This window comes from Salvelinus sp. IW2-2015, linkage group LG14, assembly GCF_002910315.2.
Source record: "Salvelinus sp. IW2-2015 linkage group LG14, ASM291031v2, whole genome shotgun sequence".
NCBI classification, from domain to species: Eukaryota; Metazoa; Chordata; class Actinopteri; order Salmoniformes; family Salmonidae; genus Salvelinus; species Salvelinus sp. IW2-2015.
The window spans coordinates 8,949,822-8,963,414 of NC_036854.1; the positions used below are offsets into that span (position 1 = coordinate 8,949,822).

Sequence of the window (13,593 nt, forward strand, 5' to 3'; positions counted from 1 at the left end):
TCTGGGATTAGTGTTTCGTGTTTAGTTCTGGGATTAGTGTTTATGTTTAGCCTGGGATTAGTGTTTCGTGTTTGAGCTTCTGGGATTAGTGTTTCATGTTTAGTTCTGGTGATTAGTGTTTCGTGTTTAGTTCTGGGATTAGTGTTTTGTTTCGTGTATTAGTTCTGGGATTAGTGTTTCGTGTTTAGTTCTGGGATTAGTGTTTCATGTTTAGTTCTGGGATTAGTGTTTCATGTTTAGTTCTGGGATTAGTGTTTCATGTTAAATTCTGCGATTCAATTTAAAAAACGTACTTAGCTAGTCTGGACTCATACTGTAGTGTATCTTCCACCGTTGGCATACATGGTTAAAATTAGCAATAGCATATACAGCATAGAAACACAACACAATGACAATTTATATGATATACAGTATCTATTCAGGCTAATACCCCGCAATAACTTTAAACCAAACCCACTCTCCTCCTCTCCCCCTCTTCCCTCTTCTCTCCCACCTCCCCTCTCCCTCTCCCCCTCCCCTCTCCTCTGACCTGCTCCAGTGTTTGAGGGTGGAATCAAAGCGGTGCAGCTCCTTGTTGACCTTGGTGGTGGAGCAGAGCCAGTGTTCCCCTAGCTGGGTGAGCTGGTTCTCCAGGTCTGAGCAACACACAGACAGCAGCAGCCTCTTCCCCTCTTCCATCACCTGATAGAGCTGAGGCTGGTGCTCTGTCAGGCTGGTCTTCAGACGCTATAGACGGGAAGGAGGAGAGGTGAGAGGTGAGAGGTATGGATCAGAAAACAATGACCTGTAAGTCACAGTACCCAATACTAAGGTGTTTCAATACCATGTGCAACGAGAACACAAACATGTATACCTGGGGGACACCTGTATGTGTATCCTTGGGGGAGTTTCATTGAATTCAGTTACGTTTTTAGTGATTTCCATTGCAATAAGGGAACATGCTAAAATAATCGGTCTTGTGCCAGGTCAATCAGTAGGTGTGTATGATGAGAGGTGTGTGCTGCGTACCTGGTAGAGAGTGATCCTGTCGCTGAGTCTCTCCTCTGTCTCCTCCACCAGGCCCACCGTAGGGATACTACACTCTACTGCCTCCAGCTGCCTGTACAGAGCCTGGTAGTCCTCCACCAGCATGCTCCACGACTGGGACAAACAACAGACAGACAACAGACAAACAACAGACAGACAGACAACACAGACAGAGAGAGAGCGAGAGAGAGAAAGAGAGAGAGAGCGAGAGAGAGGGGAAGGGGAAAGGGTTTAATATTAGACTGTTCATCCAATCACTTTGCCATTCATCATTTCATCAATTTGTCGGTCTGTTAATTTATTGTTGTCATCTACTATGACTGACCTAGAGGGGGAAATTATTAAACAAATCAGTCACTCTCTCAGTTAACCTGACCATTCATTTATTCCACAGTCTATCAATCTATCCCATACATCCCTTTAACTCTCTCTCTCAATTTCTTTCTATCAATCCACTCCATTCCTTCTTCCATCCATCCACATCCATCCAGCCACAAAAAAAGCATCGAACCAGTCCACCAAACCAATTACCCAATCCCTCCTTCAGTAGCAAGTAACCATTCCCCTCTTGCTTCCCTAAGTAGCAACCAGGTACTGTATGCTTCCACCATCCCACTCTTACCTCCAGTATTCCTTCCAGCTCGACCCCTCTACGGTGAGCCTGTTTGAGGACGTTGTTGGCCAGGGCCAGGGTCTCCTCCAGGACCTGGCTCTCCCTCTGGACCACCAGGCCGCTCACCTTACTGTAGAATGTCTGGGTCAGGATCATATGACACTCCAAACCCTGGAAAAACTCCTGGGGAGAGGAGGGGGTGGGAGGGTGAGAGAGAAAGATAAAATGTGGTTGGACAAATGTCATGAATTGAGAGTGGAAAAATGCATTGTGACCTTAAAAATAAGCAACACTAAAGAACACCATGACGTTATTAGTATGTTCTGGACCCTGATATGACAATGTGACAGCCCACCCAATAATGTTTGAGTGTGGACATTTATTGTTAGCTTAACATGTAATATCACCAAACTCTCTTTTTGAAGGACCGACCTTGTGCTTGTCCAGGAGTATCTGCACTTCTATGACAGAGCCCACGGTCATCTTCTGGTCGGCGGCCATCTTGTCCTGTGCGGTGTCGACCAGGTCTGTGAGGTCATGCAGGGCACTCTCGTACTGGGCCTTCAGAGACAGGCTGTGGTTCAAACTGCTACGCCTGGAGCCTACCATCAACACCAGCTCCTCGTAGGCATCCTATAGACATGGGTTACAGATAATACAGTGCATCAAACATACACTACACATCCTGGGTCAGATATCAGACAGTAGTTAGTTGATATGAGGGGGATGGGGGCCTACGGCACCCCCCTTGTTAACAAAACCACCCATATTCACAGCACCGCCTCACCACCCCTGCACAACCAGTACCTTCCCCCCTGTTAACCTTTGACAATTCATCCCCTGACTGTTTTAATCATACATCATTTATTACACAGTATATATTAAACATAGGTTATATGACATTGTTATTAGGAGACAGAGTTGTGTTGTTACCTGTAGTTTGAGAAACTCCTGGTTGGAGATCTGGTCAGGCTGTAGTCCCTCCGCTCTGCTCCTGAGCTCTGCTACTCTCTGCTCAAACTCCCTCAGACCATCCTCCACCTCGGATAATGTCTGTTCATGAAAAAGGACTGTGTTAAATGTGTGTGTGTGTGTGTGTGTGTGTGTGTGTGTGTGTGTGTGTGTGTGTGTGTGTGTGTGTGTGTGTGTGTGTGTGTGTGTGTGTGTGTATTACTATCACTGTACCTCCATCTGTTTGGGTGCAGGCCTGTCTATGGCTCCAGCCAACCTCTGCAGCAGCTGGTGTTTACTCTCACTGAGAGCTGTGAACAGCAGCCTCAGCTCCGTCTGGTGGAGAGGAGACAGGAGAGATGGGGGTCAAAGGTTAGCAATGATGACAATGACGAATGGTAGACATGCCTTTATATCGCACGCACGCACGCACACACGTGCACAAACAAACAAACACACACACACATGCACAGTAGCTACCTGGAAGCCGGTGTGTTCCTGCAGTCGGTCTCTCATACAGTCACAGTGTTGCTCCAGCGTTTGGTCCAGCAGGCCCAGTCTCTCCTGCAGCCCATCCAGAGTGTCTTCCATCAGGGCCTGCTCCTCCCCTCCATACAGCCTCCTCCCTCCTCCTGCTGCTCCACCTCCTCCTCCCAGCAGCTCCCTGCACTTGCTCATCTCCCCTGTCACCTCCCTCACCTCTTTACTCAGGCCCTGCAGAGGAAGAGGACAAGGAGAAGAGGTCAGACAAAAGCCCAGTAATATAGTTCATAATACAGTATAGAGGGAATGTCCTCTGAATGTTCTCATATTATGTGTGTGGGGAATATTGCTCCATAAAGTCTATTAGCTGGTTGGTTAATAGAACTGTAATTTGTTTGATTGCCTCTGCCTGTGGTTACCTCCAGGTTAGAGAGCTGTGTCTCAGTGTCCTCTGACAGCAGCACAGGACCAGAGAGGACGTTGTTCTCAGCACTGTCCAGCCAGGACGAAGCTGCAGACACAGCCACATACAGCTCTTCCTGCACCGGCACACCCCTGGGCACGCCCTGCTTATTGTCAGCAACGCCTCCTGGCTGTAGGCGCACAACATAGGAGTTATATAAATGTTACACTTTAACTAACTAACTAACTAACTGTCTAACATATTTAAAGCTAGCACAGCCACATCATTTACTGGAGGTAGCTACTGTACGTTAATGTAACCAGAGAGGCTTAATTCATCACAAAAATAAGCATTCTCACTGAATCACAGTCAATCCATGTTTTCATGTACACATCCAGGAAACCTATATATTACTGGTTGACTGTATTACTTCCATCCTCATGTTATATACACCCAGTTGGTGTACGTGTATTACCTCTTGGGCTAGCCTCTCTAGAGTCTGGCTGCAGCCCTCAAACAGAGCCCTGGGGAAGTAAGGGTCTTGTCCCAGCGCCTCCCTCCTGAACACCACCCCTGGGCTGGACACACATGACCTGTGGAGCACCTGGGGAGAGGGGAAACAGGACTGTCAGATACTGACGTAATCTCACACCATAAGTTAGTACTGGTTACTGTACTTGGTTGGAATATGGTTTGTACTGTAGGTATTTGAATAACATTAGATGCTATGTGGACCGGTGTGCTTAGACAGGTAAGGCATTTTGTAGATACGAAGATAATAGATATCCAAGCCATGCTTACCGGACTGAGCTGCTCCTGCTCCAGTGAGTTAAGAGACAGCTGGAGTTTGGTGCTCTGGTCTTTACTCAGATTCTCCCACCTCTGTCTCATCTGGTCATGAGGGGTCAAGGTCTCTGCCTCTAACAACACACCAGGCGTTCCCTCACTATAGAGAGAGGGGGGAGAGAGTGAATGAAATAGTAAGGGATAAACAGAGACCAGTGCAAGAATGAGAGAGAAAACAATGAGTGTGTGCGTGTGTGTGTGTGTGTGTGCGTGCGTGCGTGCGTGCGTGCGTGCGTGCGTGCGTGCGAGGTAAAACGTACCTGTCTCCATTGGGTGTGGTCTGTTGGGTGAGAATCTCCTCCCCTACACTGGCTACAGACTTCAGTAGCCTTCTCTGCTCTGCCAGCTGCTCCTCCAGCTCCTACACAATAAAATAATAGAGCATGAATACACACAGCTCCATACCCTCCACAGTACATTTACTTCTCCAACACAGATACATACTCCACTTAAGATAACTATACCCGTACGCACTCCAGAGGGAAGGAAATATGTCGAGTAATGGTACAGTATAGCGGTATAGTAAATGTACAGGAAGAGCTATGTCATATCCTACCCTCTGTCGTAGCAGGTTGTCATGGTGCTGTTGTGTGCGTGTGGAGCGGGCCTGGGACAGCCAGTCCTGTATGTTGGGACTCTGGGACAGGATGGAGTCTGGCTCACTGTCCTCCTGCTCCTGCAATGAACCCTGGGACACATGCAGAGGTCAGAGGTTAGGGGTTAAAGGAGAGATGTTACAGTGGATATAAACGGTGATAAATGCAGTTACTTTGATGCACAGTTTTGTGAGATTGAATTACAAAGATACTCCAACTAGGATTACTCTCCAAGTAACGGATTAAAAGGGATGGATTACTCTTTAAATTCTATTTTAGGAGATTAAAAGCTTGTTCAAGGAAATTATATTCTAAGACTATTTGGTAAAAAATGATGACATATTTCTTCATAATACATATTGAAAGGGTGCATTCCAACTATTGGTTTGAAATGCAGATCCGTGCTTACATGCTTGTAAACATACCTACTACTACTGAAGACGATATCATAGCAAAGTGAGAGGCCCGAATACCATGTACAACAGTGTTAGAGTCAGTATGATGACCAGAGAGAGAGGATTCCAGAGCATCTCTGGGTTAGGATTAGAGGTTGGCATCTCTTTGCTCTTTGTTTGTGTGACATACAGGCAGTTGCTGTTCTGATGGGAGACAGTGGGCCTTTATGACTGAAGCATAGCCTTTGTGTCCACACAAAACAACTATTGATGGAGATGCGCAACACACTTCAACAAAACACAACAATACACCAACACATAAGAGAGGCAGGTGTATGGTCCAACTGTGTTTGTGTGTGAGAGAGGGAGAGGGCTAAATTTGTCTGTTACTACGGCGGCGCAAGTGCCAAACGCACGTTAGTTTGCGATTTCAGCATGTAAAAATTGTCTCTCTGGCATTTTCCACCCCATACGCCAGGTTCAGCAATGTACCTGTCTAATATCAGCTTGCTGGCGCTGAGGTGGGAGGGGTGGCAATATTTGAGGTGTGTCCTTGAAAACAAGCGCAAAAGTGACAATTTCATGCAGCGCATATCGGGATTTAAGACCAACAAAAAGCAGGTCTTAGAGGTTGGTAATGGCATGGATTTTGTGAGTGGAGGCGTTACCTAACCGCCCATGACACAAAGTGCCCTTATGCTCATGGAACAAGAGACGAGATGTGCTTTTTGTGCCGGTAACCCTAGTATTAAAAAACATTTGGTTTCATTTGATTAAAAACCAAGCACATAGCTTTTTTGACCTACCCAATGGATTCGCAAAGTATCCAAGCCTATCAATAAAGAGTTTGATTCGTGAGACTGCTTTGAACTACATCTTAATCACCAAAGCTTTATTAAAACATCACGTTTGGGAGCAGCAAAACAGTGAGCGGACATCCCCTTCTTTTATCTATGTATTGTGTAATCTTACATCATTTTAGCCAGCTCCCGTTTTGGATGTCAATAACAACCACTCCATGTAAGCTACATGTGCCCATCATGAAACGAGTGATGAGATGATGCTGGTGACCCTTGTACTTACCTAGGCGTGCCTATAGGCTAAAACTACGGCTGGTTCAACAGCAATCTGTTGTTTCTTTTTTATTCTGTCCATTCTATGATAACATGCTTCTGACCCCAAGCTATTTTGAAATATTGTTGTTTAATTTGATTAAAAACCAAACATTTTAGAATGATTCACCGTCCTGTCTTTATGATGATTACATCCAACTGGCATGCAGTGGAATTTAGGAGCCGTCTGCTGTTTCTGGAGAAGTGTGAATACAATCTGTATGATGGTTCCATTATGTTTCTTAAACATTATATTTGGGAGCAGTATAATAGTGAGTGGACAATCTCTTTTATATTGGATCTTTGTCCAGCTTCTATGAAAAGTTTGGATGTGTGTAAAACCCTGCATTGTCTGAGTTGCCTTAATATTATATGCCCACGGGGAGTGATTATGGTGCCTGTCACTCTATTTAGACATAGCCTATCTAAAACAAGTTGTTGATTCGTGTTGATTAGAATTAGATTAGAATTATAGCCATTATGCAATTTACAGTAGTCCTAGCCCCTATATCAGTTTGAATGCTGTGTTTAACAATATATCTCCATACTGAAGTCATGCCTTACTTAGAACAATGTGGACTGCAAACATGTTCAACATATTTAGCAAAAATGGGAAGGGCTACATTTTGTTATTTTGTTTCTGTAGTCAATTTAACAAACTAGGCTATAGCAGACTAACATTCGAATTGGAGTTGAAGGCAACACAATACATAAAAAACTTGAAGCAACCACATATTTAGCCATGGAGCAGGTTCTGATTGGCCAGTGAGGGGTTAAGCCTCCAACTCATTGATTCATCAAAACCCAGCCCTTTCGYGCCACCGCCAGCTACTGTGCCCATATACCCGCAGTAAAAATAGAGCCCACTGTGAGAAATAGAGAAAGAAAAAAAGAATGTAAAATTAGTGGGAATGATCGGGACAAAGAGGAGATATATAAAGAAAGAGACACAGAGATAGGAAAGGTGAGGACAGGAAAGAAGAGGACAGAGAGAGAAGTGAGAGAGCGAGACAGAGAGACTGAGAAAACAGCCCAACACTCATACCACTACGATGCATCGTGTCTCACCTGGATGTCGACCTGTTTGTCCTGCAACATCCTCTGCAGCTCCACCAGGCTGTCTTTAAGGGAGTGGAGTTTAAAGGTGAGCTGCTCGGCCTCCCCGCGCGTCCCCGCCCGCCCCTCCAGCAGCAGGCTCTCACTGTGGACCGATAGCTCTGACAGGGAGGCCACCTTCTGCTCAATCTCAAACAGCATGTTCTGCAGGGACAGCAGCACACAGTCAGGCCAGCACAAACAGAGTGACCACCAGAGTGACCACAACCTGATTCACAACTTGACCGCAGAGTCACTGTTGCAGGGAAGAAAGCTGAGACATGATAGCGAACCCACAACTGATACAGCTAACAAGACCACACTCTTAGGGCTAAGATATGTCAATATCAGTAGAGACTCAGAGTGAAACATTAAAAAAGTTATAATTTGTAGATAAAACTATATTAAATATATTCACGTCACCAAATAACTGATTAAAAACAGTTTTGCAATGAAGGTCTACAGTAGCCTCAACAGCACTCTGTTGGGTAGCACCATGGTGTAGCCGGAGGACAGCTAGCTTCCGTCCTCCTCTGGGTAAAATTACTTCAATACAAAACCTATGAGGCTCATGGTTCTCACCCACTTCCATAGACTTACACAGTGATTATGACAACTTTCAGAGGACATCCACCAACAGAGCTCTTGCAGCATGAACTGACATGTTTTCCACCCAATCAAATGATCAGATAATTAATCTAGTACCGAAAGCATAAGCTACAGCTAGCTAGCACTGCAGTGCATAAAATGTAGTGAGTAGGTAACTCAAAGAGAGAGAAAATAGTTGAACGGTTTTCAACAAATTGTACCCGCAAAACACCAGTCTCAACGTCAACAGTGAAGAGGCGACTCCGGGATTCTGGCCTTCTAGGCAGAGTTGCAAAGAAAAAGCCATATCTCAGACTGGCCAATAAAAAGAAAAGATTAAGATGGGCAAAAGAACATTGACAGGACAGAGGAACTCTGCCTAGAAGGCCAGCATCCYGGAGTCGCCTCTTCACTGTTGACGTTGAGACTGGTGTTTTGCGGGTACTATTTAATGAAGCTGCCAGTTGAGGACTTGTGAGGCATCTGTTTCTCAATCTAGACACTCTAATGTACTTGTCCTCTTGCTCAGTTGTGCACCGGGGCCTCCCACTCCTCTTTCTATTCTGGTTAGAGCCAGTTTGCACTGTTCTGTGAAGGGAGTAGTACACAGCGTTGTACGAGATCTTCAGTTTCTTGGCAATTTCTTGCATGGAATAGCCTTCATTTCTCACAACAAGAAAAGACTGACGAGTTTCAGAAGAAAGTCCTTTGTTTCTGGACATTTTGAGCCTGTAATCGAACCCACAAATGCTGATGCTCCAGATACTCAACTAATCTAAAGAAGGCCAGTTTTATTGCTTCTTTAATCAGAACAACAGTTTCAGCTGTGCTAACATAATTACAAAAGGGTTTTCTAATGATCAATTGGCCTTTTAAAATTATAAACTTGGATTAGCTAACACAACGTGCCATTGGAACACAGGAGTGATGGTTGCTGATAATGTGCCTCTGTACGCCTATGTAGATATTCCATAAAAAATCTGCCGTTTCCAGCTACAATAGTCATTTACAACATTAACAATGTCTACACTGTATTTCTGATCAATTTGATGTTATTTTAATGGACCCAAAGTGTTATTTTCTTTTCGAAACAAGGACATTTCTAAGTGACCCCAAAATTTTGAACGGTAGTGTACATTGTAAACATTCATTCATAGGCTAGGTTGTAGCAACCTCATGATAGGTATAGTGAACATTTTAGTATCATGTAGTAGCCTAAACCTATCGATGTTACATTGAGCTGGGTGAATGGAATATGAATGAAAGTCATCAAATATGCTGTAATGCCTCGTCTCCACATAAAGGCCTTGGCCACTGTTTTCATGAACCCATCAGAAGAGCTACAGCTGCTGCTTCTTGGGCCTGCCTCATACAGTACACACACTGTATGCACACCACGGTCTCTGTCCTCCTTCCCTTTCTCTTTTTTATAATACGTATATACTCTTTTCTCTACTTCTCTCCCTCTCCATCCACGTTCCTCTTCAACCTCTTCCTTCAAATCTCCACGACAACACTTCTCCAATGAGAGGCCCTCCCCTTTCATGTTCAGACCATGGGTGAAAAAGGATAAAAGAGAAAAAAGGGGGGATTCRCATGTTTTTCATTTCACTGAGCGGCCCAGAGACACAGTGGTAGGAGTGGTAATTCCCTACTGACATGGTTCCCTCCACAATAGTCTCCCCAGTGCACCACCTCCTCTCTATTCAGAGGAGAGCTGTGACAGTGTCATTCAGAAGGAGATGTGAATATCCCTCTCTCTCTGTCTCTCTCTCTCTTTCCTCCGCCTCCAACTCCCACTCTTAGCCTATCTCTCTCCATTCCTTTTCCTCCCATTCTTTCCTTATCTCTCAATCTCTGAGAGATCCACTTCTCTTTCTCTCCCTTCGTCTCCACTCATGTCTCCTTTCAAGTAATATCACACACATTTCCATCCCTCACGCTACAACCCCGGCCCCCCGGTCCCCCAGCCCTGCTCCCATTAACTCCAGCAGGGGGCTGTAGGCCCACAGAGGGTTGACCCTGCACAGGCCTAGCCCTTAGACCTGAGCTCCACAGGAGCCTCATGTAAACTTAATCAGCTTATAGTCCTCCCAGCTGCTCTCAGCACACACTGCATGGATGGACTACCTGGGACTTATAGTCCTCCCAGCTGCTCTCAGCCACACCACTCAGGATGCTACCTGGGACTTATAGTCCTCCCAGCTGCTCTCAGCACACACTGCATGGATGGACTACCTGGACTTATAGTCCTCCCAGCTGCTCTCAGCACACACTGCATGGATGACTACCTGGGACTATAGTCCTCCCAGCTGCTCTCAGCACACTGCATGGATGGACTACCTGGGACTTATAGTCCTCCCAGCTGCTCTCAGCACACACTGCATGGATGGACTACCGGGACTTATAGTCCTCCCAGCTGCTCTCAGCACACACTGCATGGATGGACTACCTGGGACTTATAGTCCTCCCAGCTGCTCTCAACACACACTGCATGGATGGACTACCTGGGACTTATAGTCCTCCCAGCTGCTCCAGCACACACTGCATGGATGGACTACCTGGGACTTATAGTCCTCCCAGCTGCTCTCAACACACCATTGCATGGATGGACTACCTGGGACTTATAGTCCTCCCAGCTGCTCTCAGCACACACTTCATGGATGGACTACCTGGGACTGTTCCTCTGAGGTACAGTTATTATTAGGAGCCTGTTCCCATAGAGTTCATCTTAACCACTCAGGGTCACCCATTTTATGTTTTGAGGCAATACCAGTCAGTAAACGAACTAACTAAACCAGCAGTTCAAAAATGTGTTTGTTCCCTATAGTGGGCACTCTAACAGATCCGGCGTCAGGGAGAGGTTGGTCCATACTCCTAGAATGATCCACTAGGACCCCAAAACACAAAACTGTCTCTGGATCAGCTCAACTTCCACTTCCACCACCACACCAACCTGATCAAAGCTGGGGGTGGCATCACCATGGTAACAGTGTGAGTGGGGGTGACATCACCATGGTAACAGTTTGAGAGGGGGACAAAGCGGGGCCTGGAGGACTGGGGGAATGTTTAGGGAGCCAGCGGGACGTCCCAAAGCTGGAGGAAGTCAGAGCAGGGTGACAGACCATAATCCTAATATCCCACACAGGGAGAGGGACAAAAAACAAACTAATCTAATTTAGGATGGTCATTCAGTGGGACAATAGCAATAGTGTGACCACTTTATGTCTGCGTCTTGGCTTGTGGACTCTATCAGACTTTATCCATTTCTTTTCTAAAGCAGGTTTTTGTCAGAGGCAGTTTCAGACCTACATMATTTCACCCAGTAACAATACAACCACTACCTAGGAGAAGAAATATGAGTGGGAATGCAATTCTCTGCAAAATGAGACTCAGAAATTGAATTCAGTACTATTTTTAAGCATCAAAACGGGGCTGAGCCGTTTGGATCCAGACCTTGTATGGTGCTCCCGTGCACTGAAAACCCCAATAACACAACTCCAAAACCCTGACCGCCATATTTCCCGTCCCTATTTTATGACATCATCACCGCCATGCCCCTCACCTGGCAGTCAATCAGCTGCTCCTCCATGTCCATGTCCTCTGGGTGTGGCTGAAGGGCGGAGCTTAGTGTGGCCTTGGTGCTGAGCAACCAATGGTCGAGCTCCTCTGCCTCACTATGGTAACGCTGCAGCGCCTGCTCCTGCCTCTGCTCCTCCAGCTGCTCACTCAGACGCTCCTATAGGGAGCGCCACGACAACCACAACACTTTGTTTCTATGGAAATGGGTCATCTTTACCTTTATAGCCATTCATTGGTTAACTCCCATGTTACTATGACAACCAACTATTTTACAGCAACCGCACTCCTTTACATTAAAACAATTGAATTGTACGTATGGTGTTAAGTATCCATCCATTCTTTCTTTATTCATTGTTGATGAGTGTTCCACTCCCACCCACCTCCAATAGCTGCCGTTTCCCAGAGGCCTTCATGCGGATGGTGGCCATCCTCTCTCCCAGGACGGTCAGGGTGGAATGGAGGGCCAGCTGGTCCCCTGGGTCACTGTCACTGTCCAGGCCGTCACACAGCTCTTCACTGAAACACGTCTGCAGRTCCCCAATCTCATCCTGTAGCATCAGGATCTCATCCATCAGGGCCTGGGGGAGACGGGGGAGGAGGAGGAGGAGGGGGAGGTCATTTAAACATGTAGTTGGAAAACAGTTCAGAGATTACGGAGAGAGTATGACATATTGACATTTTCAGGTTCAGTGAGTTGGCATTTGGTAAAAACCCTACAAGCACTGTGCCGTTGCTGTACTGTTGGCATAGCAACAAGGAACAGCAATGTACTGTCTGTCCGGTGCAAATAAAATCTCTAAATTTCTCTCCCTTTCTGCTTTTACATCTCCCTCACCCCCTCTTTTCCTTTCTGTATCTCTGTTCTTTTCTGAATTTCCGCCTCAACACCCTCCCCCCACTTTCTCTCCTTTCCTAAAGTCCCCATCCCTCTCCCTCTTTCTGTCTATCGCTCTCCCTATCTCTCTCACCTGGTGTGCAGCCATCTGGCTCTCAGGGCTCTTACGGGACTCTAGGCCCTCATTGAGAGCTCCCTCTATGGACTCCATCTTGGTGGAGATTGACTGGAGGGACTCCTGGTAGTGCTGCTGACGCTCCAAAGCCTCATACAGAGTCTTCTGCTTCTCACTGATCTACATAGGAAGAGGGAGAGAGGGAGAAGGGAGGAGAGAGGGAGAGAAGGAGAGGGAGAGAGAGGAAGAGAGAGAGAGGGGAGAAGAGAGAGAGAAGAGAGAGAGGATGAGAGAGAGGGAGAGAGCGGGAAGAAAAAAGAGGAAGAGAGCGTGAGAGGAGGAGAGAGAAAGAGAGGGAGAGAGACATACAGTTGTTATTTCATTCATTCATTTTAACAACTGGATAGTTAAATAGGTCTAAAAATAACTCAGAGAAGAGACAGGTCAGTGTTTATACAGTAACAGTTTGTTTATGTTAGTGGATAGCTGTTGAGCTTACGTACCACATTCTTGAGTGTTTCCCAGGAGCGCTGCAGGTCATCCAGGTTGGCATTGGACTCTAGAGAGGGGTCATACAGCTCCTGTAGAGGGGCCCGACTCAGAGGGGCCCGGGCCTATAATACACAACAGATCAGAGTGTGAGAGTGTGGGTTGTTGTTACATTTTTGTATCGCACCTTGCCCTTTCACCCTTTGTATTCTTTCGAGCATGGATTAAAAACATTTAAGCTGTCCATTTTTGCATATCGGCCTCCTTCGGTTATTCCTTTCATGGTTTTTAGTGCGATATACAGTACCAGTCAAAAGTTTGGACACACCTACTCATTCAAGGGCTTTTCTTTATTTTTACTATTTTCTACATTGTAGAATAATAGTGAAGACATCAAAACTATGAAATAACACTTACGGAATCATGTAGTAACCAAAAAAGTGTTAAACAAATCAAATATATTT

General features: G+C 45.9%; 1 protein-coding gene across 1 annotated transcript in view; it reads right to left on the reverse strand.

The window, feature by feature from the left end:
• Nucleotides 1–13,593, reverse strand: part of syne1a (spectrin repeat containing, nuclear envelope 1a) — a 183,201-nt gene that overhangs the window by 55,280 nt on the left and 114,328 nt on the right. Inside the window, 17 exon segments of the mRNA XM_070446763.1 lie at nucleotides 530–726; nucleotides 1,009–1,140; nucleotides 1,649–1,822; nucleotides 2,072–2,272; nucleotides 2,573–2,692; nucleotides 2,825–2,926; nucleotides 3,071–3,304; nucleotides 3,493–3,666; nucleotides 3,952–4,080; nucleotides 4,278–4,422; nucleotides 4,583–4,683; nucleotides 4,879–5,010; nucleotides 7,494–7,685; nucleotides 11,674–11,847; nucleotides 12,071–12,268; nucleotides 12,659–12,820; nucleotides 13,144–13,254. Of these exon segments, the coding sequence (XP_070302864.1) occupies nucleotides 530–726; nucleotides 1,009–1,140; nucleotides 1,649–1,822; nucleotides 2,072–2,272; nucleotides 2,573–2,692; nucleotides 2,825–2,926; nucleotides 3,071–3,304; nucleotides 3,493–3,666; nucleotides 3,952–4,080; nucleotides 4,278–4,422; nucleotides 4,583–4,683; nucleotides 4,879–5,010; nucleotides 7,494–7,685; nucleotides 11,674–11,847; nucleotides 12,071–12,268; nucleotides 12,659–12,820; nucleotides 13,144–13,254 (2,678 nt within the window).